The sequence below is a fragment of the Emericellopsis atlantica genome (assembly GCF_019669845.1).
Source record: "Emericellopsis atlantica unplaced genomic scaffold F5Z01scaffold_4, whole genome shotgun sequence".
Taxonomy (NCBI): domain Eukaryota; kingdom Fungi; phylum Ascomycota; class Sordariomycetes; order Hypocreales; family Bionectriaceae; genus Emericellopsis; species Emericellopsis atlantica.
Genome location: NW_025764706.1, coordinates 1,021,621 through 1,045,975, shown reverse-complemented (window position 1 = coordinate 1,045,975; position 24,355 = coordinate 1,021,621). Strand labels below are relative to the sequence as shown.

The 24,355-nt window shown below is 53.7% G+C and overlaps 12 protein-coding genes across 12 annotated transcripts; 5 read left to right on the top strand and 7 right to left on the bottom strand.

Annotated features, from left to right (window-relative positions):
- Positions 1-100: 100 nt before the first annotated feature.
- F5Z01DRAFT_671323 (uncharacterized protein) lies at positions 101-971 on the top strand (the record flags this gene model as incomplete). Its single annotated transcript, XM_046264691.1, has 4 exons — positions 101-376; positions 428-587; positions 637-723; positions 799-971. The coding sequence occupies 4 exons, from the start codon at positions 101-103 to the stop codon at positions 969-971; spliced, it is 696 nt and encodes a 231-aa protein (XP_046121658.1).
- On the bottom strand, positions 725-3,772 carry F5Z01DRAFT_646892 (uncharacterized protein). Its single transcript, XM_046262935.1, has 5 exons — positions 3,217-3,772; positions 2,629-3,161; positions 2,517-2,578; positions 1,885-2,465; positions 725-1,833 (listed from the first exon to the last, which is right to left on the bottom strand). The coding sequence occupies exons 1-5, from the start codon at positions 3,448-3,450 to the stop codon at positions 1,201-1,203; spliced, it is 2,043 nt and encodes a 680-aa protein (XP_046121657.1). The 5' UTR covers positions 3,451-3,772; the 3' UTR covers positions 725-1,200.
- Positions 3,773-4,082: 310 nt separating this feature from the next.
- Positions 4,083-5,470, top strand: F5Z01DRAFT_412755 (uncharacterized protein). Its single transcript, XM_046259570.1, has 4 exons — positions 4,083-4,591; positions 4,644-4,798; positions 4,849-5,209; positions 5,260-5,470. The coding sequence occupies exons 1-4, from the start codon at positions 4,177-4,179 to the stop codon at positions 5,430-5,432; spliced, it is 1,104 nt and encodes a 367-aa protein (XP_046121656.1). The 5' UTR covers positions 4,083-4,176; the 3' UTR covers positions 5,433-5,470.
- Positions 5,471-5,582: 112 nt separating this feature from the next.
- Positions 5,583-6,213, bottom strand: F5Z01DRAFT_633645 (DNA polymerase delta, subunit 4-domain-containing protein; the record flags this gene model as incomplete). Its single annotated transcript, XM_046261972.1, has 2 exons — positions 5,583-5,759; positions 5,809-6,213. The coding sequence occupies 2 exons, from the start codon at positions 6,211-6,213 to the stop codon at positions 5,583-5,585; spliced, it is 582 nt and encodes a 193-aa protein (XP_046121655.1).
- Positions 6,214-6,796: 583 nt separating this feature from the next.
- On the bottom strand, positions 6,797-8,207 carry F5Z01DRAFT_411775 (WD40-repeat-containing domain protein). The gene is made up of 4 exons (XM_046259562.1): positions 7,981-8,207; positions 7,890-7,926; positions 7,280-7,825; positions 6,797-7,229 (listed from the first exon to the last, which is right to left on the bottom strand). Exons 1-4 carry the CDS (start codon positions 7,981-7,983, stop codon positions 6,859-6,861), a joined length of 957 nt encoding a protein of 318 aa, XP_046121654.1. The 5' UTR covers positions 7,984-8,207; the 3' UTR covers positions 6,797-6,858.
- A 233-nt stretch (positions 8,208-8,440) lies between these two features.
- Positions 8,441-8,876, bottom strand: F5Z01DRAFT_671318 (uncharacterized protein; the record flags this gene model as incomplete). Its single annotated transcript, XM_046264690.1, has 2 exons — positions 8,441-8,490; positions 8,540-8,876. 2 exons carry the CDS (start codon positions 8,874-8,876, stop codon positions 8,441-8,443), a joined length of 387 nt encoding a protein of 128 aa, XP_046121653.1.
- Positions 8,877-9,573: 697 nt separating this feature from the next.
- Positions 9,574-10,751, top strand: F5Z01DRAFT_616592 (Septin-type guanine nucleotide-binding (G) domain-containing protein; the record flags this gene model as incomplete). The annotated part of the gene is made up of 3 exons (XM_046260922.1): positions 9,574-9,694; positions 9,805-10,367; positions 10,413-10,751. The coding sequence occupies 3 exons, from the start codon at positions 9,574-9,576 to the stop codon at positions 10,749-10,751; spliced, it is 1,023 nt and encodes a 340-aa protein (XP_046121652.1).
- A 340-nt stretch (positions 10,752-11,091) lies between these two features.
- On the bottom strand, positions 11,092-12,441 carry F5Z01DRAFT_646883 (P-loop containing nucleoside triphosphate hydrolase protein). The gene is made up of 3 exons (XM_046262934.1): positions 11,857-12,441; positions 11,490-11,806; positions 11,092-11,435 (listed from the first exon to the last, which is right to left on the bottom strand). The coding sequence occupies exons 1-3, from the start codon at positions 11,945-11,947 to the stop codon at positions 11,172-11,174; spliced, it is 672 nt and encodes a 223-aa protein (XP_046121651.1). The 5' UTR covers positions 11,948-12,441; the 3' UTR covers positions 11,092-11,171.
- Positions 12,442-12,454: 13 nt separating this feature from the next.
- F5Z01DRAFT_411922 (ATP citrate lyase) lies at positions 12,455-14,817 on the bottom strand. Its single transcript, XM_046259564.1, has 3 exons — positions 14,770-14,817; positions 14,103-14,607; positions 12,455-13,738 (listed from the first exon to the last, which is right to left on the bottom strand). The coding sequence occupies exons 2-3, from the start codon at positions 14,541-14,543 to the stop codon at positions 12,710-12,712; spliced, it is 1,470 nt and encodes a 489-aa protein (XP_046121650.1). The 5' UTR covers positions 14,544-14,607; positions 14,770-14,817; the 3' UTR covers positions 12,455-12,709.
- A 1,319-nt stretch (positions 14,818-16,136) lies between these two features.
- On the top strand, positions 16,137-18,757 carry F5Z01DRAFT_411962 (citrate synthase-like protein). Its single transcript, XM_046259565.1, has 2 exons — positions 16,137-17,009; positions 17,060-18,757. Exons 1-2 carry the CDS (start codon positions 16,575-16,577, stop codon positions 18,587-18,589), a joined length of 1,965 nt encoding a protein of 654 aa, XP_046121649.1. The 5' UTR covers positions 16,137-16,574; the 3' UTR covers positions 18,590-18,757.
- A 1,009-nt stretch (positions 18,758-19,766) lies between these two features.
- F5Z01DRAFT_411989 (MRG-domain-containing protein) lies at positions 19,767-22,531 on the bottom strand. The gene is made up of 4 exons (XM_046259567.1): positions 21,934-22,531; positions 20,366-20,637; positions 20,201-20,313; positions 19,767-20,147 (listed from the first exon to the last, which is right to left on the bottom strand). The coding sequence occupies exons 1-4, from the start codon at positions 22,330-22,332 to the stop codon at positions 19,975-19,977; spliced, it is 957 nt and encodes a 318-aa protein (XP_046121648.1). The 5' UTR covers positions 22,333-22,531; the 3' UTR covers positions 19,767-19,974.
- An 862-nt stretch (positions 22,532-23,393) lies between these two features.
- F5Z01DRAFT_412388 (Cnl2/NKP2 family protein-domain-containing protein) lies at positions 23,394-24,293 on the top strand. The gene is made up of 2 exons (XM_046259568.1): positions 23,394-23,786; positions 23,836-24,293. Exons 1-2 carry the CDS (start codon positions 23,490-23,492, stop codon positions 24,091-24,093), a joined length of 555 nt encoding a protein of 184 aa, XP_046121647.1. The 5' UTR covers positions 23,394-23,489; the 3' UTR covers positions 24,094-24,293.
- Positions 24,294-24,355: the final 62 nt, after the last annotated feature.

Below are 24,355 nucleotides of genomic sequence, written 5' to 3'. Positions count from 1 at the left end.
TTTCAAGGTTGTGTTGCGCAAGAGTCAGGACTTGTCGTTGCACCGGGTTGGACTCGATGATTATATGACCGGCACCGTCACTCACTCACCATCGTCGACAATGGCATCACGTCTGGCTGGCAAGCATGCAGCCATCATCGGCGCGACGGGTTCCATCGGCTCCAGCATCGCCAAAGCATTCGCGCAACAGGGCGCCGTGCTCTCTCTGCTCGGGAGGACAGCCCTTGACGCACAGCGGACACTAGGCCCTCAGCTTACGCCCTATCAGCCCTCGGCTGGCGACTCATCCAAGGCACCTACCGAGCACCGGTTCATCAAGCTCGACGTCACATCGTCAGCCGATCTCAAGAGACTCTTCTCGTCCCGTAAGGCAACTGTTCGTCACAGCAGGCACTGCTTGCCTACTACCATTGCTGATGCGGGTTAGGATGATGCCGTTGGCGCGGTGGATATCCTGGTCAACTGTGCAGGCATCACGCAGACCACCATCTTGAAGCGTACCCACGATGAAGACGTGGAGAAGGTCATGGATACGAATCTGACCTCGGCTATACTTGCGTGCAAATACGCCCAAATGAATGACAAAGGTACTTGCTGACCTCGCGTCCCCGAGTACCACAGCCTCACCGAGAATAGGCTGTATCCTCAACGTTTCCAGCCTGATGGCGACGCGTCCTGCCGTCGGAGCTGCCGTCTACACTGCCGCCAAGGCGGGCATGATTGGTACGTGAACAAGCCATTGTATTGCTAAATGCATCTGCTGCTTGCTTGCTGGCATCTGTGCTGACTCTGTATCAGGGCTCACTAGCGCCCTGTCTCTAGAACTCGCCCCGCGATCAGTTCGCGTAAATGCCCTCTTGCCAGGCTGGGTAGAAAGTCCAATGTGGAATAGTATGTACGCCTTTTTCTCCTTTCCCTGGTCATCCGAATTCAAATCATCGATCCCCTGGTTCGCCGCGCATCTCTCGTAAAATGGAAAACCAGAAGCCGGTATAAACCTGTACATGGTGGCTAATATTACATCACAACAACCGTAGATCTGAAGCCCGACCTGAAGGAACAGTATCTCAAGAGGATACCGGCCCGGCGTGTGGCGGCTCCGGAGGAGGTGGCTGATGCTGCTGTCTTCTTGGCGGCAAACTCCTACGCAAACAACTGCATCCTGAACTTGGATGGCGGGCTGAGTGCGGCATGAGAACCTCAATCCTCTATGACAATGGAGCCGCCAGCGTCCTCGACGGTCACGACTTCATCGTCCGTGGACCCTGTCCGCTTGGCTTTCTTTGGTTGCTGCTCACTGTCGTCCCCGTCCGGATGTGAGCGCTTTAGCCCCGACCCAACGGTCATATCGACGCTGACTTCAGGGTCAGCACCGCCGGTGGTGTGGCCGTTCGGTTCCGAAGCTGATGGCTTTTGCGGTTTCTTGGGAATCTTGGGCCGCTCGCTCGTGGGAGATCTGAATGCTGGTTCGTCGTCGCTGAATTTGCCTTCTTCGACATTGATCACGACATTGACCAATGTGTCTTTGTCGTCCTCGTCAATCACCGTGAGGAAGCTGCCGTCTTTGATCTTGAGCTCCTCCAGCTTTTTCGGGAGGTTGTCCACTTCGTCAGGGTCATACAGGACACCGACATCGTTATTCAAGACGAATTCCTTTTCGCCGAACCCGAGATGTTTCCTCAAGAACCCTTCCACAACATCTGCAAGGGTTGTTCTCGACGGATCCACCACAATTGTAGCATTGAATACACCGCAGACCGGACAGGCTGGGTTGGGCTCCCGCGACCGATCAGGTGCCAGAAGACGGCCATAAGCAAAGGGCGTCAGGAAAACCTATCGAGTCATTTAGTTGGAATAGAAGCGGATTCAGAAGGCAGTACTCACTTCTTTTGCTTGCCCATATTCTCCTTTGAGGACTTTGAAAGATTGCAAGACACAGAGGCCAGCTACAATGGCGTTCGTGGTCGCAATTGCTGGTATAATATTTCCCGCCATCTTCTTCACGTCAAACCGGGACTCCTTGTCAATACCAAAGATTGTTGAGCGGATGTTGGAGGTCGTGGTCACAAAGTCCAACGTATCCGGATCATCTTTGTCAAATGTGATCACCGGGTCAGGGCCGTCTGGTGTTTTGACCTTCTTCATGGCGAGCAAGCGTTTGCTCAAGCGATCCAAGCTGTCGTTGAAGACCACGAGGTTCTCTTCAATGGACCATGTCCGTTGGTCATCGGCGAGAATGAGGTCTTTCTTGCCTACGGCGTCACTCGATTGAGCCAGAAGGGTGTCGTATGCAAGCGGCTCAGGGGCTCTCCGAGTCTTCCACATGTCCTCCACACTGCGTAGTCGCTCAATGTCGGCGTTGAAGACCTTGTCGAACAGCATCTGTGGAAAATCTGCCGTGCCGACAGCGGCACGAATCTTCTTCAGCGCCTCGGACTCTCGCTTCAACTCCTCAATCTCCTTCACTAGGAAATGTCAGTCTATCGCGAATAAGCAGCCAGATTCAAATCACATACCATTATCAGCATCCTCTGAATGATCAAATGCCCCCTCTTCCTCGCTAGTGCCGAATATCTCACTAAGATGTGTCAGTCACAATTGCCCAGAGAATTAGAGCTGTTGGCGTACTTTAAGAGGTAATTCTTGGCCCATACAATGCAGTGAATCGGCTGGCTGGGCGTACTCCTGATAGTGCAGATAGGGAAGGATTTCGGGACCTCCTTCGGACTGCAATCGTAGCATGCGGTGATGCCCTTCTTGATAACTTGGACTTGGCCATTAAAGCCAGTTGTGCCGCTCTCAATCAGCGGAACGTCCGCTGCCAAGCACATTTTGTTCACGTGCCGACGCGCCTCGAGGTTGTCCAGCGCGTTGAAGACCACTCGGAAATCCCGAAACCACGAGACGTTGAATTGGGTGTCTTTGATGTTGGCATGGTGCGCAACGATGTTGACGTTCGGGTTGAATTTTCGCGCCGCATCCTTGGCTACCAGGGCCTTTGACTTCTTGATGTGCTCGTGTCGAAACAGGAACTGCCTGTTGAGATTCGAGAGGTCAATCGTGTCGAGGTCAACGACGTGGATCTCGCCAAAGCCGCTGAGCACGAGATTCTTGAGCAGTTCGCAACCAATGCCGCCGGCGCCAACCATGAGAACTCGCGCCTTTGCAATGGTCAGCAGCTGCCGTAATATTCGTCTACTCCGTGCCACACCATACCTGTTTCACATTGCTATTGAGATAGGGTCCCAATGACTGCTGGTTGAACCTGTCGCGCGGCGCAACTTGCCTGCGCTGCGGCGGCGGCTTCTGCTCGCTTTTGGGTTTCGGGGCATCTTGCGCAGTCCGAGATGCATCGTTCTGATTTTGTAGTGATTCTTTCTGAGCTTCGGTGGACGCGCGGTCGCCGCTAGCAGCTGGCGCAGGAGCTGCAGTGGTTGTAGCGTCTTCCATCGCTGCTTTCACGTTGATCGCAGTCGTGAGAGTCAGGGTCGTCGTTCGGTCGCGAGGATCCAGACCTCTCGTTCGGTGGATGGGTGCAAAAAGCGAGGAGGGAAAGCCCAGGATCGTCCCACCGCTCCTCGATATAAGGTGTCTTTCCCACTGTATTATCAGTCGAGTGAATGCTAAGGTGAGATAATACTGAGTGGCACGGCGACGGGATCAGAGAGCGGAAGTGCCAGGCGCAATTTCACAGCCAATGAGAACCCCCTATGAGGTGATCGAAAGGCTCCACTGAGCCTTGGGCCGACCGGGGGCTCTAGCGGCCTCTTAGAGGCACTTGTGATTGGCTCACCGGCTTGCGCAACAGCAACTACACGAAAGTCACTGTGGCATGCACGTTGACGCAGTTGGCCCCCATTCCAAGTAACGCTGGTGATCGTGTGTGCTACACAAAGTGACAGGAGAGAGACGTGCAACTGACTTTGGTGGGTTTGTTTCTTTCAGGAGACATCCAAGAGGTGGAGAATGCATCTCGAAGTCGGTCATTCAACAATGGGCTGTCCAGGCACTGCTGTTAGGCTAGGATCAGGTCGGGCTCAGACGATGGTTTTCCGCAGGGTTTTCAGAATGCCGTTTCCTAACCGAAAGTTCACAACATAACCGTAGACCGCCATCCTGTCTGTCGCTGCCGTTCATTCTATTCCGTCTCGATTTCGCACACGTAGCTTCGCCACCATGTCTTCAGATGATGAGGCCGACCCTGAGCTTGTGGAGCTTCTGCGCCAGCATTTTCAGGGCAAGCTCGCTGTGAAGGAGGAAGCTGACACCGGTGTCCTCGATGGATGCGAGTACATCTATGACAACTGCATCGACGTGGCCGTTGACATGCGAGCTTCAAAGGCGGCAGCCGAGACAATTTTCAACAAAATGGCTGATCAGGGTTATTCCATGTCTTCCTGGTCTGAACATGAACTTCACCCCAAAACCAAGGATGAGGCAACTGTGGATTTCATCTTCACTATGGACCTATTGAACTTCTCTTTCTGGTCAGAACTGCCGGAAGATGAACGGTTTGCGATCGAGTATAGAGGCCGAAGATGGACAGGCTACTGGAGTTTAGTCGCTGGTCTGCAAAGAGCGCTCGAAGAGGGTATGTGATGCCGGTTGTGTTGCGTCCCGACTCATGTAACTAACAAGCTCAGGGATACCTATTACAGACCCCGAGTTCTGGCGTGATGAGCGCGAGTGCAACCTTGAGAAGCTAAAGTATGTCTTCCGGTCTTGCACTGATGAAGAGATGCCCATGCTCAAGGAACGCCTGGACTGCCTTCAGGAAGCAAGCCAGGTGTTGTACGAGGTATGAACCTTAACAGCACTAGGTAGTTATCCCCATTAACAGATCCACAGCGCTATGACTGCTCCGCGGCCAATCTCGTTGATGCCGCTGATGGTTCAGCGGCACGTCTCGTGAATCTCCTGGCTCAAGACTTCAAGTGCTTCCGTGACGAACACGTATACGAGGGCCGCACAAAGCCTGTGCGCTTTCTCAAACGGGCTCAGATATTCGTTGCCGACCTGTGGGCTTGCTTCGAGAATCAGTCATTTGGTGAATTCCATGATATCGACAAGATCACAATGTTTGCAGACTATCGCATACCACAGATCTTGATATCACTCGGCACACTGTACTGCAGTCCCACGGTGACAGCGTCCATCAAGGACAAAAAGCTTCTCGAGAGTGGCGGAAAGTTGGAGATGCAGCTCAGAGGTATGTTTCAAACAGGTATGCATATTATGGCTTGTGCTGACAATCGCCAGCTTGCAGTATCTGGGCTGTAGAGCTCATCAGGAGGGAAATCAAGCGACAACATCCCAAGGCAGACATCAACGCGATTCTCATAGATTTTTTCCTTTACGACACTATCAAGGAGATGGAGGCTCAGGGGAAAGAGCCCCTGCCACACCACCGCACAAGAAGCATATGGTACTGAAGAATGCGGAAAAGACGAACGCGGCAACGCATCATGGCACGTACAATTAGACGCTCGAGAAACACCTTCCACTTCGTCATACGGCGGTGACCCCAATAACTCCGTGATAACCAGCGAACCTTGAAGACATTGCGCCATTCCATTGTTCGTTCATGCCGTCGCACCAACAGCGATGCTTCCCATAATCTTGTCCATCTGAGCCTTCTCGAAGCCCCTGTTCTTGTCCTTGTCCTCTTTCAACAGCACGGCAAGGACTTCGATGGGTGGGTTGAGCCCTAGCTTCTCTGCCCTTTGCCAGCGCTTTGTCCGAGTGATACCAATGCAAGGCTGCGTAGATTAGTATCCTCGATATAGTAGAACGGCTTTCGGGACTTACTCCGTATTGCGAGCTGACGTCAAAATATCGTAAGATCTTCTCATGAGTTGACAGGCCCTCCTGGTGGACACGCGGCGCCATCCTCTCCATTTCAATACTCTTCCAGTACTTGTTTATGTGGGCTTCCGTCATCTTTTCAGCCTTGAGCTCGGCTTCGGATGCTGGCTCTGGTTCCACGATCTCCTCCTCCGCCTCTAGCTCCTCCGCTTCAGTTTCCACCTGGGTTGGGGTAACATCATCAACGGTGTCGGCCTCGGCCGGCGTGGGTGGAAGCTCGACTTTGGACACAGATGGTGAAAGAGCCGCCTTTTTGGCGTTATGCCCGACATTTTTTGTGACTTTGCTGTGGAAGCTGAGGGTCGATTGTCCCTTCGCTGGGCCTGTTGAACGTGTGGTACGGGCCATTGTGAGAGCAAGCTGAATGCGGCAGTGATTGAGTAAGTGTCGTCGTGTCAAGGAGAAAATAAAGTGTATGCTGCTGACAAGGACACTGGCTGGCGCTTGAATACAGGGATATCCTATACTGAGCAATGGAATTAATGTTTTATGATCTTGAAGGGTTCCGTTGAGATCACAGTCAATGCAGGCACGAAAACGTCCCTAGCCGGCGCCTACGTCGATCATAGTGGGCGTCATAGCAACGCCTGTGGCCTGCGACATGAATGAGGCTGGCACGTGACTCGGTTCATGATTTCCCAGCCACTCCATGAGGTGAGGTATGCCACGATGACGTGTGAGTGAGTCTCTTGAAAGCTCTGAAACAATTAGCTTGCTCATACCCTTACGCAGTATGAACATCGTTCATATTGCTGAAGCTCCAAAAGAGGAACCCTTAGAGAGCTGGAATCCCCAATTGTCCGCCTGCGACCTTCACTGGACGGATCAACATTCAGCGGGGCAACGCGACTTTGGAGCGTAAACACGTGACCGCCTCCGACGCCAGCACCAGACGGCACGTACAGATAGTTGTTGGGAGTTTGTTAGATCAACTATACTCCGTGCTCACGCGTCTATTTCGAGAATGCCTCTGCGGTCCGCAAACCCTTTGATCTAATTTCCTGTAGCCTCGCGATAGAATGAGATACTGCGGTTCGCACCAGCCGTGCAGAACATCTCGCTTCTTCCGGTTTTTGGCAACCACCTCGCAGCCCACAGCGCCTTGTCTGTCTCGCTGTGTGTTGCAACGCAAGTGCTGCGCTCTACGGACCACACCTTTGCCTTTCCATCCATTGCGCCGCTGAGAAGATACTCCCCACTGTCGCTCCAGTCCAGAGTGGTGATCCAGGACGCATGACCTGTCAGGTTACTAACGTGCTCGCCGTGTTTCATGTCGTAAATGGCGATGATGCCGGCATCGCCTGCGGCAGCGAGCCTGGTGCTGCCAGGCGAGAAAGCGACTGCGCGGACGGGTTTCGCAAGGCCTGTCTCATGTCAGCTTGCCTTGTACAAAGAGGATTCCGTGCAAACCAACCCGAGAGTGAGAACGCTATACGCCCTGTGTCGTTGTTGAAGATGTAGATCGCTCCGTTTTGATGCCCACTTGCCGTGAACTTTCCGTCCATGCTCAAATCGACGCTCATGCCAAAGCTTCCTGAACCAGGAGTACCCGTTTCGTAATCTTGGATCTTTGGCTTGCCTTCTTTCGTGGTGTCCCACACATTGATCCTGCCGTCGTTGGTCGTGGCGGCCAGGTAGCTGCCATCCTCACTCAGAGCCAACGCCCAAGCCTCGCCGGGTTTAGTTGCTGAAGTTGACACCTCACCATCTTGGCTCCATTCTCCACTGTCCTGATTGTAAGACCATAGTTTCACTTCGCCCCCGAATCCGGCACTGGCGGCCACACGCCCATTTCTTGAGGCACAGATATGGTGGCAGCCCAGCTTGTGTGCGTTTGAGATGGATTGCTTGAGTGGGAAAGTAGGATCCGTAGTGTCGTAGATATGCAAAGTTGACGAACCACTAGCGGACAGTATAGCTTTTGAAGTGGTCGCTAAAGCGAAGATATCGGTTGTATGAGCTGCGAAGATACATGTGAGCTCAACTTGATCCGTCATGACGTTAGCGGGGCACAGGCAGCTCACCATTGTCCACCGTATGCGTGGTCAGATACTGTTTGGACTACATCTGGTCAGCTTTGAAGTTGCCTGGATAATGATCAAGCATATGACTGACCATCCTGCCGCTCAGGGGCACCTATTGCTAGGCTTTCAAGTGGTTGGTGGATGAAGGAAACAGAAATGGTGGTGGGGCAGCAGACCTGACGGACTGAGGTTTGGTCATAGACATCGGCTTCATATGCGTCGTCACTACATGTAATAAGAACGCTTTCAAGAATGGCGCTTGCCCACAATAAATAAGGTAATTAAGAATCAAGGTGCAGGTACCCGCAAGATGCAAGGGCAAGATTTACTCGAATGCTGGTCCGTCAGCTTTGCGAACATTTCACACACTACAAACGACCGCTCGCTCAATCTTGCGGCACGTAGTGCAAGTGATATTCAAAATTGATCACTAGGTATGATGCCGTGGAAAGCAAACGCCAACTTCATGCATATCCCGCACCGCGCACACGAAACACATGCCCTTGTCTCCGGTGTATTTTACAAGATTATACATATCCGCACTCAATAGCTCAGGCGATGGGCGCTGGAGGAAAGTCCTCTTTCCATATCCGTCGCATGTCTGCAAAGATGATTAGTTTCCAGTATGAAAGTGTTTCGTGACCACGTACCCTCGAGGCAGTTCTGGCAGAGACGATGAGTTCTCTTGGCTTGACCGCACCCCGGGCACTTGCACAAGTGGTTCACATCCTTCAGTGCCTTGCCAGCCATTTGCCTCTGCCTCTTCCTCGAATGTGATGTCTTGTTCTTCGGTACGGCGCGTAGGATGCCCTCCCATATGTCGCCCAAAAGCCCAGGCAAGCTGATGCTCACACCAGGTACGGCGATCGAAAGCGTCGGTAGAAAGGGTAGACTGTATCTGGAGGTATAGAATGTCGCCCAGCGTGAGACAGCTGGCAGAGCTGGGAGTGCCAGGCGGGGAAGCAACGGTGCCGCAATCGTTGCCATGTTGATAATAACAGGATGACGAGCCTTACGTGCGATGCGACAGTTCAGAGTCGGACTTGGTCCAATGATAGTGCGATCGTTTTCGGATGACGCGAATGCCTCTTGGCGCGGTCGAAATTGAACAGTATGATGCCGTCGGGTATTCAGCGACGTTGGACCGCGCGTGGTTGTCGTGGGTTGGGCTGATCACGAGTTTCGCGATGCATCTTCAAAAGATTTCCGGACTGGCGAGATACGAGCCCAGTGTTCTGGAGCGGAGGGCCAATCAGAATCGCCCTGTGCACGGTCACCATCTGAGCCAATGAAGTGCGCTAACGGCAAGTGAACCCCTGCACTTTCCCCCTTTCTTAGTCCCGTCGTCCCTGCCTTCCCCCCCAGGACCGAAATTGCTGTGCTAAAGTCGAGTCGGGTGCGAGTGGACGGCAGAGGAAGGGGCCCCAAAAAAGTTGACCGTCTCCTGGCAGTTGCTGCCTTTGCTTGTCACCTCCCGACTCGTAAACGACCCCTTCGAAGCAGGCATTGTTGTCGTTTTGTCTCCGTTCAACCTCATCACCCGCGTTCTCTGTGCACTGATACAGCTTGGGCGTCGAATCGGAAGACTGTCCTTGGAATAGACACAATATTCTCCTGATCTTCACGAGTCCACCAGCAACAGTCACCGTATCCCGATCCCTCTGTCAGCTCCCTTGACGACAAGATGGCCGCCGCTCCTCCCAACACCATCTACCCTAACAGCCATGTCGGTTTCGACAGCATCACTTCGCAGATTGAGCGCAAGCTCTTGAAGCGTGGTTTCCAGTTCAATGTCATTTGTGTTGGTACGTTGGACCCGTATGAGCTATCCATTGACAGCTACCCCTTCCTCGCTAGCTCTGCGCAAGCATTCCGACCGCCTCCAGATAGTATCTAACTTGAATCCTTCAATTAGGTCAAACCGGTCTCGGAAAATCGACTCTCATCAACACGATCTTCGCGTCCCACTTGATCGACTCGAAGGGTCGCCTGCAGCCAGACGAGCCTGTCCGCTCCACCACCGAGATCCAAGCTGTGTCTCACATCATCGAGGAGAATGGCGTCCGCCTGCGCTTGAACATCGTCGACACTCCTGGGTACGGCGATCTCGTTAACAACGACAGGTGCTGGGATCCCATCGTCAAGTACATCAAGGATCAGCACTCGGCGTACTTGCGAAAGGAGCTTACAGCTCAACGAGAGCGCTACATTCAGGACACGCGCATTCACGCGTGTCTCTTCTTCATCCAACCATCGGGTCACTCCTTGAAGCCAATCGATATCGTCGTGCTCAAGAAGCTTTCGGATGTTGTCAATGTCGTGCCTGTCATTGCCAAGGCCGATACTCTGACCGTTGAGGAGCGCCTCGAGTTCAAGGAGCGCATCAAGGAAGAGTTTGCCTTCCACAACCTCAAGATGTTCCCGTACGATAATGAGGAGTTTGACGACGAGGAACGTGCCTTGAACGGAAAGATCAAGGTATGAAATCTCGACCAACCAACAACGTGTCTATACTAATTATAGCAGAGCCTTGTTCCCTTTGCCGTCGTCGGATCCGAGAAGAACATCATCGTCGATGGCAAGCAGGTTCGCGGTCGTCAAAACCGCTGGGGCGTGATCAACGTGGAGGATGAGAAGCACTGCGAGTTCATCTACCTCAGAGACTTCCTTCTCCGTACCCACCTGCAGGATCTCATCGAGACCACATCGCAAACCCACTACGAGACTTTCCGTGCCAAGCAACTCCTGGCACTCAAGGAGAGCAGTGCTCACGGAACTGGTGGCGGCAGCCGTCCCATCAGCCCCTCAGCCGACCGCGAATTGAGCCGCAACTCCCAACGCATGACCATGAACGGTTACTAAGCTTCACATTCACTGTGAGCTGGAGAGAGGAGCTACGGAGTCTTGGGGCAGAGCGTATTCGTGAATGGTCATGTTACGGACGAAGCTTGCGCAACCCCGCGCGAGCGGACAATGGCCAATAATAGGAGACTAGAAGGCGGCTGCTGGGATAAAAGGCGAAGAGAGTATACCTGTGGTCTTGCGTCCTGGCCCAGCAGTACTCCAACTTGGCGTTGACTGTGTTCTTCGAGCTTTCAGGTACCCAGCTGAATGCCTTGGAATAGGGATCTTTTACTTTGTGTTTAGTATTACCCCCGAGCTTATTGCCGTTTCATATGCTTTAATCAATGATTGCAAGACTCTTTATTGGTGTTCGGTCCAACGTGGTCTCTACTACATGAACGCTCATTTGCCGCGACGATGATGTACTCTTATCCTCCTTTAGGCTGCTGGTTTGTAAATGAAGTCCTCCAATTTTTTGTAGGCGGCCTCCAAGTCGTCGTTCACGATAATGGTGTCATGTACGCCAGAAACCTTTGAGAATTCCAGCTCTTTCTTTGCTTGATTCAGCCTCTTCTGGAGGCTTTCCTCGGTTTCGGTCTGGCGTCCGCGCAACCTCTGTTCTAGAGTCTCCAACGCAGGTTCCGGAGGGGAGATGAAGATGTATCTAGCGTCAATCCCAGACTGCTTGATTTGTTTGACGCCCTAGCGAGTCGTGAGTGGGCCGTATATCGTTTGCACGGGGGACACAGAACTGACCTCCATTTCAATGTCGAGCAGCACGACCTTGCCTTTCCTCTCCTGCTCCTCAATGGTTTGTTTGCTGGTACCGTAACGGTTGCCTCCGAATTTGGCGTGCTCGACAAACCCGTCTTTCGCGATGAGGTCCTCAAAGTCCTGCATCGTGACGAAGTGGTAGTTCACGCCATCCTGCTCGCCATTGCGGGGCGCCCTGGTGGTGTGCGAGACAGACAGAGTGAAGCAGTCGGGATGCCGCCGGAAGAGGAGCTCGTATAGAGTGCCCTTGCCAACACCGGAAGGGCCAGACAGGACGATGGGCCTGGTGTCGACGGGTGCTATCCTGTGTTAGTCTTTCCTCGCCAGTCGGGCACGGAAGGTAACGAACGTGTCGACATTGTGCTGCGGAGATGGAGGGTTCGGGGTCGACGAAGAGAGAATGTGCGGATAGGCGCAATGCGGGACAGCCGAAGAGTCATGCGATTGTTGGTGATCGTTCCACGCCTATTCGACTGCAAGGCGAGGCAAGAACGGCAAGGCTGTCTGTCCCTTTTTTTTTTCTGCCGAGTGGCTTTGGCGGGGTTGCGTCAAGGGTAAGCGCCGAAGCGGTGTACGTACGCGCAATCCGGGGTACTGGACGTCCATGCTGCCCAGTACTTCGATACGTGGTGGCAATTAATGTACAAGTCAGCTTTCCATGCAGTAACTCGGGAAAAAATGAAGCGAGTTTGTGAAGCTTGCCTTCACCTATGTACGTCCTGTGCAATGAAAATCCACATCCAGAGCACATGGCTGTTAGTGAGTGAATCCCGCCAGATCTACTACTTGAAAGCTGGCTATGCCTGTTGGTGATGTATTGGAACGCGGATTCTGATTCGTATAGTTAGAGCAGTGTGTTATTCTGCCTCGCAACACGTATAGCTGAATGGCCTACTGTCGCAATCTCTAACAGGGCATCGCAATGTGCCTAGGCCAGTCTTGCCAAAGCGCACCAGAGCCTACCGAGGCGGCGAGCAGGTAGAATAATGCATATTTTTTAACGTCTTGAATTAATTTGTATTGCATTCCTCTTTGACATCGTCATCCGCTTTCTAAATGGCATACCCTTACACAGCCCTTACTATATGCGAGTTGTAAAGGCTGGAACATCAGATCTTGAACGCCAGTCGTACATGAACTGGCAAGTCATAAACTTCCCCCAACGTCTATCCATCTGCGACCCCTGTCGTCATCGGACCTCTCTATGCGGAGAACTCCTGAGCCTTGCTCTCCTCCCACTTGCCTGGAACCAGAGCAAGGGGCACGATACCCGACACGTGCATGTCCGGACCGAAGACCTTGGCGTTGATACCGAGCTCCTGGGTAGCAGCCTTGATGTTCTTGAGACCCTCCTGGTAGTTAGGACCGGCACGGCGGACCCAAATCTGAACGTTGTGCTCATTCAGCTGAGTAGCAAAGTCACGCAGTGCGCGGATGACACCCTTGAAGGTGCTCGCAACGTTGGTGAAGTTGGCAATACCGCCACCGATGAACAGAACCTTGCCCTTGTCCGACATGGGTGCGCGGAGCATGAGGTCAAGGACGGTGCGGGCGTAGTGGTAGGTTTGCGACTCGGTGGGGGCACCTGAGTACTCACCATAGTTGGCAAGCTCATCGGCGAAGCCGGCAGAGGCAATGGCATCAGCGTAAACAACCGAAGCACCACCGCCAGCAACAAGGGTCCACACACGGCCGTTGGGGTTCAGGACAGTGAGCTTAAGCGAAGCACCAGTCTTGGCATCGAGGTCGGCAATGTAAGCTTCCTCCTTGGTGAGCTCGCGGCCGAAGGGCGCAGGGAACTCAATGGGGGGACCGGCATCAATGTTGACCTTCTCGCCGCTGGCGGGCGCAACGTTGGTGAGGCCGAGAGCAGCTGGCGACCGAGCAATAGCCCACTTGACACCGCACTCAAAGTCGGCGGTCTGGTCAAGCTTGGCGGCAAGATCAAGGAAGTGAACCTCAGCGGAGGTCTTGTCCTCGTTGGGGATGACAACGAGAGGGTTGATCTCGAGGTAGGTGAACTGGCAGTCGACGTAGACGGCGTAGAGACGGGTGATGAAGTCAACAAGCACGTTGTGCACGCCCTTGGGTACCTTGCTCAACAGTGTCGACGCGATCTCCTCGTTCGAGGGGAACTCAGCAAGGTCGACGGGAATCAGCAGCTTCTCAGCTTTCTCGTCAACATCGCCGACATCAACACCGCCCTCGTGTGTGAAGAGAATCCAGTCGCCCTGCAGTACGTTAGATATACATTTATTCCGCGATGCATAAAAACGACGTAGGTAAAGGGTCTTTGTGGGTCGATAGCGGCTCGAGGTACAGGGGTGTCTCGTGACGGCCTTGCGTCGAGACATCCGTTCGTCCGGAATGCAAGGTTCGAGCTTTGCCGAGTAATCCACATCTCAAACCGGGGACACGCTCTCATAAAAGAAGCGATTCCCTCATTCGAGCTCGCGCCCTCGTTCAGTGCCTTTTTTGCACCGGCTAGTCTCACACAAGCAAGCACGTCGTGTAACTGGTTTCTCGACCAAACGCGAAATTCGCCCCGCAACGACAACATGAATTCAAGGGGGGGTTGAAAGTTGAAAGACTTACATCGCGCACGGAGTTGATGTTGATGTAGTACTCAGTATCCTGAGGGTGGGGGACGAAGGGCTCAACCAGGAATTGAGTCAGAAGGCCCGAAACGTGCTCGACCTGCTGCTCCTTGCGTGCCCTCTCAGCAATCCAAGCCTTGGCCTCTGCCCAGGGCTTGTTCAGAGCCAAGAGACCGCTCTTGCCACGACGCTTGATGAGCTGATCGGGCTTTGCGACGAACTTGGCATCAGGGTGCAGCAGCCAGGGGTAGGTGACCTCAGCCTGGTCGAGCACATCGTTCACATCGGCATCCTCCGGGAAGCTCAAAGCAGCCAGCTTGGGAGGAGGGTTGTGCTTGGTGGGTTTGGGAAGAGGGCTCGGCTTGATGACAGGAGCGCGAGTGAGGTGGTAGTTGAGGATGGCCTTGCCGTCGGCCTCGAAAATCGACTTGGCGGACATGGTGAACTGGGAGAAAGATGGAGGATGAGAACGTTGCTGGTGAATCTAGCCTTGGTTTTTGCCGCTATCACACCAAATGTCAGCAATCTTCACGGAACAGTCGAAGCGGCATGCCTGATAGCGCATCGAGCAGTCAACAAGGCGACTCGCGGACCTGCTGACCGCTTGCTCATGCGCCAACTTGTTGAATCGGGCGATGGAGGGGCAGCACCAGGAGCTTACATACCACTGCACAAGCTCAAGCGACAATCTGAAGGATGAAGGACGATGTTGCAAATGTGCAATTGGGGTCGCAACGACAAGAGAGGGAGTGGTTGAAGCTGGAGATGTCAAAGAGGAAGATGTGGAGGGGGGTTTGGAAGTTGAATCGGAGGGTCGGTCTTTGCTCAGACTGAGCAAGAAGAGGGCCGGATGAGGGACCAGGACAACGGCAGAAAATTGACAAGCTCCAGCTGCAGGCGCAGGGGCTTGCCCATTGAGGAGTCGGCGCCAGGGTAGCTCGGAATCGGTGGGTCGCTACCCTTTGCTTGGGGTGCTTGGTGGCATTCAAGTTGGTGCACAAGCGGACTCCGCGGGCGGTGAGCATGTGGCTTCAGGGGGCATGGGGGGTTGAAAAGGCGGGCAGAAAAAAAAAGCATTGGGGTGGATGCTCTGCCAGGTACCGGTACCTACACGCCAATGCTGTTGAGGCCTTCAATTTCGCCGTCTCTTCCTGGTGGGTTTACGCGAGCCAAGAGGATCCAAGATCTATTGCGTTCGACCAGCAGGAAAACACCGATTTACAATGGCTCTGAGCAGGCGTTGGGTCGGCACAAATCCTCTTACTGCTGCAGAAGACGGCGGGGGTGAGACTGGAGCTTGCACCCTCAGTCGATATGCACCGAAGTCGCAATCCTCTTGAGCATGAAGACTCCGAAGCCAGCATTCGCACCCAATGTGCCACAGAAGACATCTGCCATTGGGATCTTGCAACACGAATTGGCCGACACTTTTCTGTCCTCGCTGCGCAGTGGCTGACCTCACAGCCTCCGCCATCCCCGACGTGAATTTTGGGGCAGCTTGGTATCACAACCACTTGTTACGAATCAACCCAAGCGCCCTTGGCTGGAAATTGTCACGGCAACAGCGAGTATGTTCCTATAGCGCTATGCGAGCGCCTAACAAGCCGGCAGTGCTGGGTGGTACGATTCTTTGTGTGATTCACTCAGACAAAGCGGTGTGTTAGACTGCATCTTGGAGGTACCGGTACTTGTACCACCATGATCGGCTGCCCCTCCATCTCCTGAAATGACGGAACGCGCTCGCGAGTCGCAGCATGGCATTCAACAGGTCAACGAAAAGCACCGACGAAAAGATATGCGGTCCCCAAAAAAGTTTTCCCCAACTTGTGCTGTCTAGTCCACACCGGTATCGCAACCGCAGCCAACGCATTGCTTGCAGCACTGGAAACGCAATATCAGCTGGGTCAACTGTCAATTGACGCTCTTCTCTACTTCAAGTGTCGAAATACGCCTTCCCAGCTACCACGACGTCTTCGCAACGGTCTAGCTAAACCAATTGCACCAGCATCTATTACATACTTTAGAGGTTCGTGCTCCGTTCTTTTGTCACCTCCATCCAGGGGTTAGCGCGTTCACGGCTAGTGCTGTTGTAGCGGCTGCGCTGACCTGCAGGGCCACAAGCTCTGCCCCGCTAAAATTTTGGCTGCAGCCGGGCCCCGAATCCAAGGAAGGCACGCCTGAGCCTCGTCCACTTTGGCGGGCACCCGAACGCACCGCACCTCCAATTGCACCTGGAAAGCTCCAGTCCCCTTCGCTCACCTCCATCAACAGGTTGATCTTTCTCTCTGCCCTCCTCCTGAACCTTCACCTCCTTCCCCTACATTCTGTCTCATACTGCCTCTGTTTTCATCTTCCTCTCCTTCTCTAATACCACTGCCTGTGCACACGAGGGCAGCTCCCATTACATCTGTGCTCACTGCTGACCGGCCATCCCACCTTTCAGCTCCCCCGCGACCACAAGCCTCTCATCATGGCTGCCAACGGCAACAAGGGCCTCTCGGCCAACGACAAGATCCAGCGTTTCGCAGCGCCTAGCCGGTCCATGAGCCCAATGCCTTCGCACGCTCTCTTCAGCGACAAGACCAGGTGCTTCGTCTACGGTCTCCAGCCCCGTGCCGTTCAGGGCATGCTCGACTTCGACTTCATCTGCAAGCGCAAGACCCCATCAGTTGCTGGCATTATCTACACCTTCGGCGGTCAATTCGTCTCCAAGATGTACTGGGGTACCAGCGAGACTCTGCTGCCCGTCTACCAGCAGGTCGATCAGGCCATGAGCAAGCACCCCGATGTCGATGTCGTGGTCAACTTTGCCTCGTCCCGCAGTGTCTACAGCTCCACCATGGAGCTGATGGAGAACCCCCAGATCAAGACCATTGCCATCATTGCCGAGGGTGTGCCCGAGCGTGTAAGTTTCGTGTGAGCCAACGACACATGCGCCAGCTAATCATATCTCAGCGCGCCCGTGAGATCGCCCACGTTGCTCAGAAGAAGGGTGTCACCATCATTGGCCCTGCCACCGTTGGTGGAATCAAGCCCGGGAGCTTCAAGATCGGTAACACTGGTGGTATGATGGACAACATTGTCTCCTCCAAGCTCTACCGCAAGGGCTCCGTTGGCTACGTCTCCAAGTCTGGCGGCATGTCCAACGAGCTCAACAACATCATCTCCACAACCACCGACGGTGTCTACGAGGGTATTGCTATTGGTGGTGACCGCTACCCTGGCACCACCTTCATCGACCACATGCTCAGATACCAGGCCGACCCTGAATGCAAGATTCTCGTCTTGCTTGGTGAAGTTGGTGGTGTAGAGGAGTACAAGGTCATTGAGGCCGTCAAGCAGGGCGTCATCACCAAGCCCATCGTGGCCTGGGCCATCGGTACTTGCGCCAGCATGTTCAAGACCGAGGTTCAGTTCGGTCACGCTGGTTCCTTTGCCAACTCACAGCTCGAGACGGCTGCCAACAAGAACAAGTCCATGCGTGAGGCTGGTTTCTACGTCCCCAACACCTTCGAGGATCTTCCTCAGACCTTGACCGAGGTCTACCAGAAGCTTGTCAAGGACGGCACCATCACTCCCCAGCCTGAGCCTGCTGTGCCCAAGATCCCCATGGACTACTCCTGGGCTCAGGAGCTTGGCCTCATCCGCAAGCCTGCTGCCTTCATCTCCACCATCTCCGACGACCGTGGTCAGGAACTCCTCTACGCCGGCATGCCCATCTCGGACGTTTTCAAAGAGGACATCGGCATCGGTGGTGTCATGTCTCTTCTGTGGTTCCGTCGCCGCCTTCCCAAGTACGCCTCCAAGTTCTTGGAGATGGTTCTCATGCTCACGGCCGACCACGGTCCCGCCGTGTCTGGTGCCATGAACACCATCATCACAACTCGTGCTGGCAAGGACCTGATCAGCGCTCTTGTCTCTGGTCTCTTGACCATTGGTTCGCGCTTTGGTGGTGCCCTCGATGGCGCTGCTGAGGAATTCACCAAGGCTTTTGACAAGGGTCTGAGCCCCCGTGAGTTCGTCGACGGCATGCGCAAGGCCAACAAGCTCATTCCCGGTATCGGCCACCGCATCAAGTCCCGCAACAACCCCGATCTGCGTGTTGAGCTGGTCAAGGAATACGTCCTGGCCAACTTCCCCAACCACAAGCTGCTCGACTACGCTCTGGCTGTCGAGACCGTCACCACTTCCAAGAAGGACAACCTGATCCTCAACGTTGATGGCTGCATTGCCGTCTGCTTTGTCGACCTTGTCCGCAACTGCGGCGCTTTCTCTGCGGAGGAGGCTGAGGACTACCTGAAGATGGGTGTTCTCAACGGTCTCTTCGTTCTCGGCCGCAGCATTGGTCTCATTGCTCACTTCCTCGACCAGAAGCGTCTGCGCACTGGCCTGTACCGTCACCCCTGGGACGATATCACCTACCTTCTGCCTTCCCTCGCCCAGGGCCAACCAGGGTCTGAGGGCCGCGTGGAGGTGTCTGTGTAAGGGTTTTATGTTGATGACGCGGTTTGAAATTAAGGTGTTTGCTGGATCTGGGGTAGAGCGAGATGTATGAAAGCCTGGAATGATATGGCGCTAGAGCTATAACACCTTGATGGTTTACTAGAATATAATGACCAAACTACCTATTGTTATCTTCTGTGTTCTTGCGTGTTGAGGTTCCATTTGCTTTCTTCCCACTGAATGTCCAAGAGTGGTGAACTAAACAGGTGCCACACACCGCTACAACACGCTCAACACGGTGATGCAAGCTGTACTGCGCTAACCAGGGGCCGGGCACTATTCAAAATCAAAGATGCACATTGACCGCCATTTGTACAAGCGATTTGACCGACTGTGATCGCCATATGTCGGCTGGGGTGAAGGTGCATGTGCATGTGCAGGGTAACTGGCTTCAGAGGCATGCACGCGAAATGCGAGGTCACGTGGCTGCAAGTCGTCTCAATTTGAAAGTCTTGGCAACCTACCTGTAACTTTCGACGACAGCGTCCCATGATAGCGAGCAAAGTGTGCCAACGCGAAGAAACTACACCCAGCGACCTCAACCACGCTCCACGACAACAAATAAGAGGCGAATAAAATCACGATCGTCCTCCTGCCATTTGCGCAACCGACTCTTTGTGGCTAGCCCAGTCACAACACCGACCGCCGAAACACCACCAAACCACACATACACCGGCCCAACATGGCCTTCTTCCGCATAACACTACACCGCTCGAGCATTGGCATGCCCGAGCGCACGCGCGGCGTTCTACATGCCCTCGGTCTGCGACGACGCGCACAGACGGTCTTCCATCCCGTTAGTCGGCAAACGGCCGGTATGATCATGAAGGTGAAGGAGCTGGTACGGGTGGAGGAGGTTGAGAGCAGTCTCAGCAAGAACCAAGTCAAGGCAGAGCGAACGCCGGACGCCGGTTTCTACCTCGAGAGAAAAGTGCAGAGGATGGAGGGCTAAGACACGACAGCGCGCATCGGTCGTGTTTTTTCAGGAGAGGAGGACTGGTCGTGCATTCTACACGATCGCGATTGTACATGTTTGTAATGATTTGTGTAAGACACTAGACTAGCGATTCTGGGATATGAATACGCAAATGTGGTCCACGCCTTTATCGTCCAGGGGGTACGTGTGGTCTCAAGGTCACTCATTGAGTTTGCATTTGCCATGCTGATTACTGTTGTCTACTGCTGCGTCTCTTTTCTTTTCCCTGGGTACAATCCCAAACTCGAACCCCAGCAAATTATTCGCAAGGGTGGAAAAAAAAAAGAGAAAGAAACCAATGCCCCGATTCATACAAAATCATGCCACAGCGTCGCTACACGGTCCTCAGCGAGCCGCGGCGCGGTAGACTGCTCTCTGAACGCTCGCCTTCCTAAAAGCTGCGCGCCTTGTCAATGTACTCGGAAGAGGGCGTCTCATACTCATTGACAAAGTAGGTCTCGCTGTTCTTGCTGAACCAATTGGTGAACTTGGAAATCTCCTCCCTAAGGCGCGAGACAGACTGTTGATCCATGTTGGTTTGAGCAAGAAGTTCAGGCAGAGAAACTGTGTGTGATGTTAGTGGCGTGGTGAAGAGAGGGAGAATGACCATGTCGTACCGATCAGACGAGCAAGATGCTCGGCGCCGTAGACGTCCGCAGGTGACTTGTACTGCTCATCATCTGATTTCTCCCACAGCTTACGGACCTCCAAGTACTGATGGCGTTCAAAACTAGAGTCGTTAGATTGATTTGCTCGCAACTGCTGCGATAAACGAGCCTTACCGATAAAGGAGAATGCGGCCCAGCGCCTTTTGGAAATATTCTTGGAACCCGGCGATCACCTCCAGGAGAATGTCGTGGCTGGCTGTACCTGGTGGACGCGCCGGGCTCTCGTAGTCAATGTACGCATCGAGAATGTTGCGGACAGATCGCTTGTGGGGAAGAGGCACAAGCTGGTTATTCTTGGTAATGTTCTCCCAATCATCAACGAGTAGCGCCTGGAGATGGTCGGGGACCACAATGTTGATCATAGGTTTGGCGTGGAAGGCATCCTCCTGACGATTGAGTTAGTGGCGTCCTGCTCAGTCGCGAGCTTGCGTTGACAGTTGTCTGAACGACAGTAGTGAAGTGAGGGCTCATCCTAGTGAGCCGTTTGCACCGGTGACAGTGTACGGTCAGAGCTGTTGTCCGCCGAATCCTTTGATAGTTCTGGGGAGGGTGTTTCCACAGGCTGCTGCGGCTTCGCAACTCCTAATGGCTTCTGCTCCTGACCATCCTGACCCTCTGTCAACTTCTTGGCGGGAACCTTTCGCCTAGTCGAACGACGTTGGCGCACACGCTTCTCCTGACAAGGAAGACGGTCGCCAGGAGCGACGTATCTGTCGTCAAACAGAAGAGCACCCCTGGCACCAACATAGCGATGATTGCGTCTTGGTAGTTCAAGTAGATGATCGCGCACTTCCCATCGCGCAAGCTGCTTGGCCTTGGCTTTCGCAGAGAGTTCCTTAGGCGGCACTGCGTTGGATACATCGCTGGAAACGTCCATTGCTGTCTGTTGGATGGGTGTGCTCGTTTCACCACACTTCGCCTCAAGACCAGCCAGGTGTGGGTTACGACCAACATCGGACATTGGAAAGTCGTGGCGCGTGTAAGGAACAGGCCGAAAAAATGGCTTCATCTTGGGAACTTTCTCCATGTTCTTGCGAAGATTTGGTTTGACGTGACGTGGCATGGTTGCGGGTTGTATGAGTTGACATGAAGTGCGGGTGTTATGAGTGAAGGTGGGAGGGAAGGTAAAGCAAATGAGAACAGGTACTTGAGGACAGATGGTTAAAGCAAAAGGCTCAAGGCGCACAAGAAAAAGTTCATGGAGATGAAATGAGAAGAAGGTTTCGACGGACTGGTGAGCGTTGTGCACGCAGGCGGCAACTCTGTATCCCAGTGACAAGGCTGATCTGGGAAAATGGTGTTTTGCGATCGACCTGATGAGGGAGACTTGGATGAAACTGTTGCGTTTCCCAATGGCAGAGCCATATAACACCAGCTCATCATGACTTGCAACTTTGCAATGGGTCGAGGCGTGGGTGAGTGTGTAAGCCTAAATGCAGAGGGTAATGCCGCTTTGTCTGCCCTGTGTTGTGAAGCGCACGCGATCAGAGGCTGCGGATTGTTGCCTGTAGGACAGGAGCAACAAACGCTCCAAGCACTTTTGCGGGAAACTCAAGTCCGGACAAGCCGAATCATCAAGGCAGATGGAGGATCTAGAGCCAAGTGGGTGTAGAGTTATGCAGAGCCAAACATGTCCGCCTGTGAAGCACAAACAGGTCGAGATGAAGAGGAAAATCGCTTACCTGCTCGAGATCCCAATCTTTGCCCCTGCGCCCCCCTCGAACCCCTTGCGCAGCCGAAGACGAGCGCTCCTCACTACCGCGCGCGGAGTCTGTGGTGCCAGGCTTGACTGTCCTCTTGGGAATCCTGTTGCTCTTCTGCATGTTGCTTCGCAGCTGGGCCTGGAGCTGCAGGGCTAACTCCTTGTGCTCGTCGTCAAGGGGGCGGATGCGATCGACGGTGACCCAGTCATCCCACGTGTTCTTCCAGCCCTTGTAGTGGACTTTGTAACGGAAGCCCTCGGCTGGCTTCTCGAATGGTTGAACATCCATGATTTTGGCCTCGTACAGCATGTCCATGTGAAAGCAGAGAACCTTTTCGTCCTTGTTGAACTGAGGCTGCGGTTGGCGTGCTGGAGCCATCTTGGTCTGTCCGTGCAAAGCACGATGAGTTGCTCTCGTTGTGTTCCTGGGTAAATGGGGGAAGGGTTTCCGTGCCTCCCTAAGCGCGTTGTTGATGCCCTCGGTGACTGCCTCGACAGTGGCCAGTCTCCAGGCGACAGTGAGTTCCTTCTGAATTTTTGAGTGAAGGATGAAGATTGTGACAATAAAGTGAGCCTGTTGTAAAGCACGTGATGCTGATGATGGTTTCAGGTGATGGCATGAGAGAGATGGTCAAGTCGCCTTGAGTCTTGGTTGTCCCTTTTCCTCCCGTCAGGGTCGCGATCTCAGATCCTGCCCAATCACGCGTCGCGGTGCGCTCTACCAGGCCAGCGACAGACACTCGCCATTTTCTTCACAAAGACAAGTGACTTGCTTTGCATGTATTCAAAAATTTCTCGCCTAGGCTCTAAGCTATGTTTGGGCAAGATATCAAGTGCCGCGAGCAGTCACAGCCCAAGTATCAGCCGTTGCCGATCCCCCGTCGTCTTAATGCCGCCCGCCTGCTCCAGTTCGATGGCGTTTGTCACAACGTCGCTGGACAACATGTATAGAAGCCTAGACCCAGCATCTCCTTCTGGTACTCGTTTTCACGGGCAATAGACTTCCACTGATTTAGAGAACAAGACTTGTCATTGAGGACAGGCGCAGTATGTAGGCTGGGCTTCGCCGGCCCAGTGGCTTGTCCAACGGAACCCCATGAGCAGCAGTTCCGGCGCAAAGAAGTATCGAATGCTTGTATCGCTCAAATATTGGCAACTGGGTCACTCAAAGCAATTTCAAGAGGCCCTCCTTCTTTTCGGCGAGCATCTTGTTGAATGTCGTGGGAGTTTATGGAGTCGCTGGGACCGTATCCCGGGAGTCGCAGGTAGTGAAGAGCGAGGGGGGAAAGCACACCGTGAATGTTGTTCAAAGATGATAGCAATACGTCAATTTCTATATTCAGACTACATTGTGAACATCAAGAATAGTAGCTTGTCGTTTTGCAATGTCAAAGTGGTGCACTTACCTTACAATACCTGACCTACTAGGTACCTCAACAACTTATTCCCACTGGGGCACTGCTACGTCACACTATCCCACTAAACGCGTCAAACCGACAGCACCTCTGTATTATCCCAGATCCCCCATTCTCGACCATGGCGATCACTGAGACTGACGTCTTGACCAACTACCTCCTCAACCCCGCGCCCCTGCCTTTGGTCATCAAATTCGAGCGCTTCGCTGAGCAATTCCCCCCAGCGCAACGCGACGCACCCGCCGTGCGAGCGCTATGGCAGGATCTTGTCGCGCAGCGGGAACGCGTTTTGGCGTCGGTGCGAGAAAACATTGAAGAGGAAGTGGCGCGGGGAAAGGCGATGCGGCGCGAGGTGCTGCGGAAGAGGAGAGAAGAGGGCACCGACGAGGTTGATGCCGAGATTGAGATGGAGCGAGCGGTAGGAACCCAGCCTCGCAACGTTACGAATCAGTGCCTAATGATACCAGCTATTCGGAGATCTGTCCGGCGCAAAGCGCGCAAAGCATACTCTCGACTCGGTCGTTCCCGAACTGGAGGGCGCAACTCTTGCCTTGGAAGCTGATATTGCAAAGCTACAGGATGAAGAGGTACAGCTCCTCGAACTGGTCAAGTCCAACGTCGACAGTCTGAGCGACCTCCGCTATGGCAAGTTTGGCAACGCAAAGCTTCGAGACGAGGTGCTTGATGGATTACGCACGCTGCAGGAGACATGCAGTAGCAAATGATGATACCGAAATGGCGAAAGAATGATTACAATTTCATTATACGAGGGCACGGATCACCCTCCAGCGCAATCATAGACGACTACCAAGGTCAGATCGCACGCTTCCCGTACGTGAAACACCGGCACCGAAATTTTCCGCCATTACAACGACCCTCAGCGCTCCCACTATGAAATGATAACAAGGCCCCAACATCTGCCACGCTTTCGTTCCCTGGCCAATCCTTCTCTTCGTTGCATCGTCGTCTCAGCACGGTATATCGTCT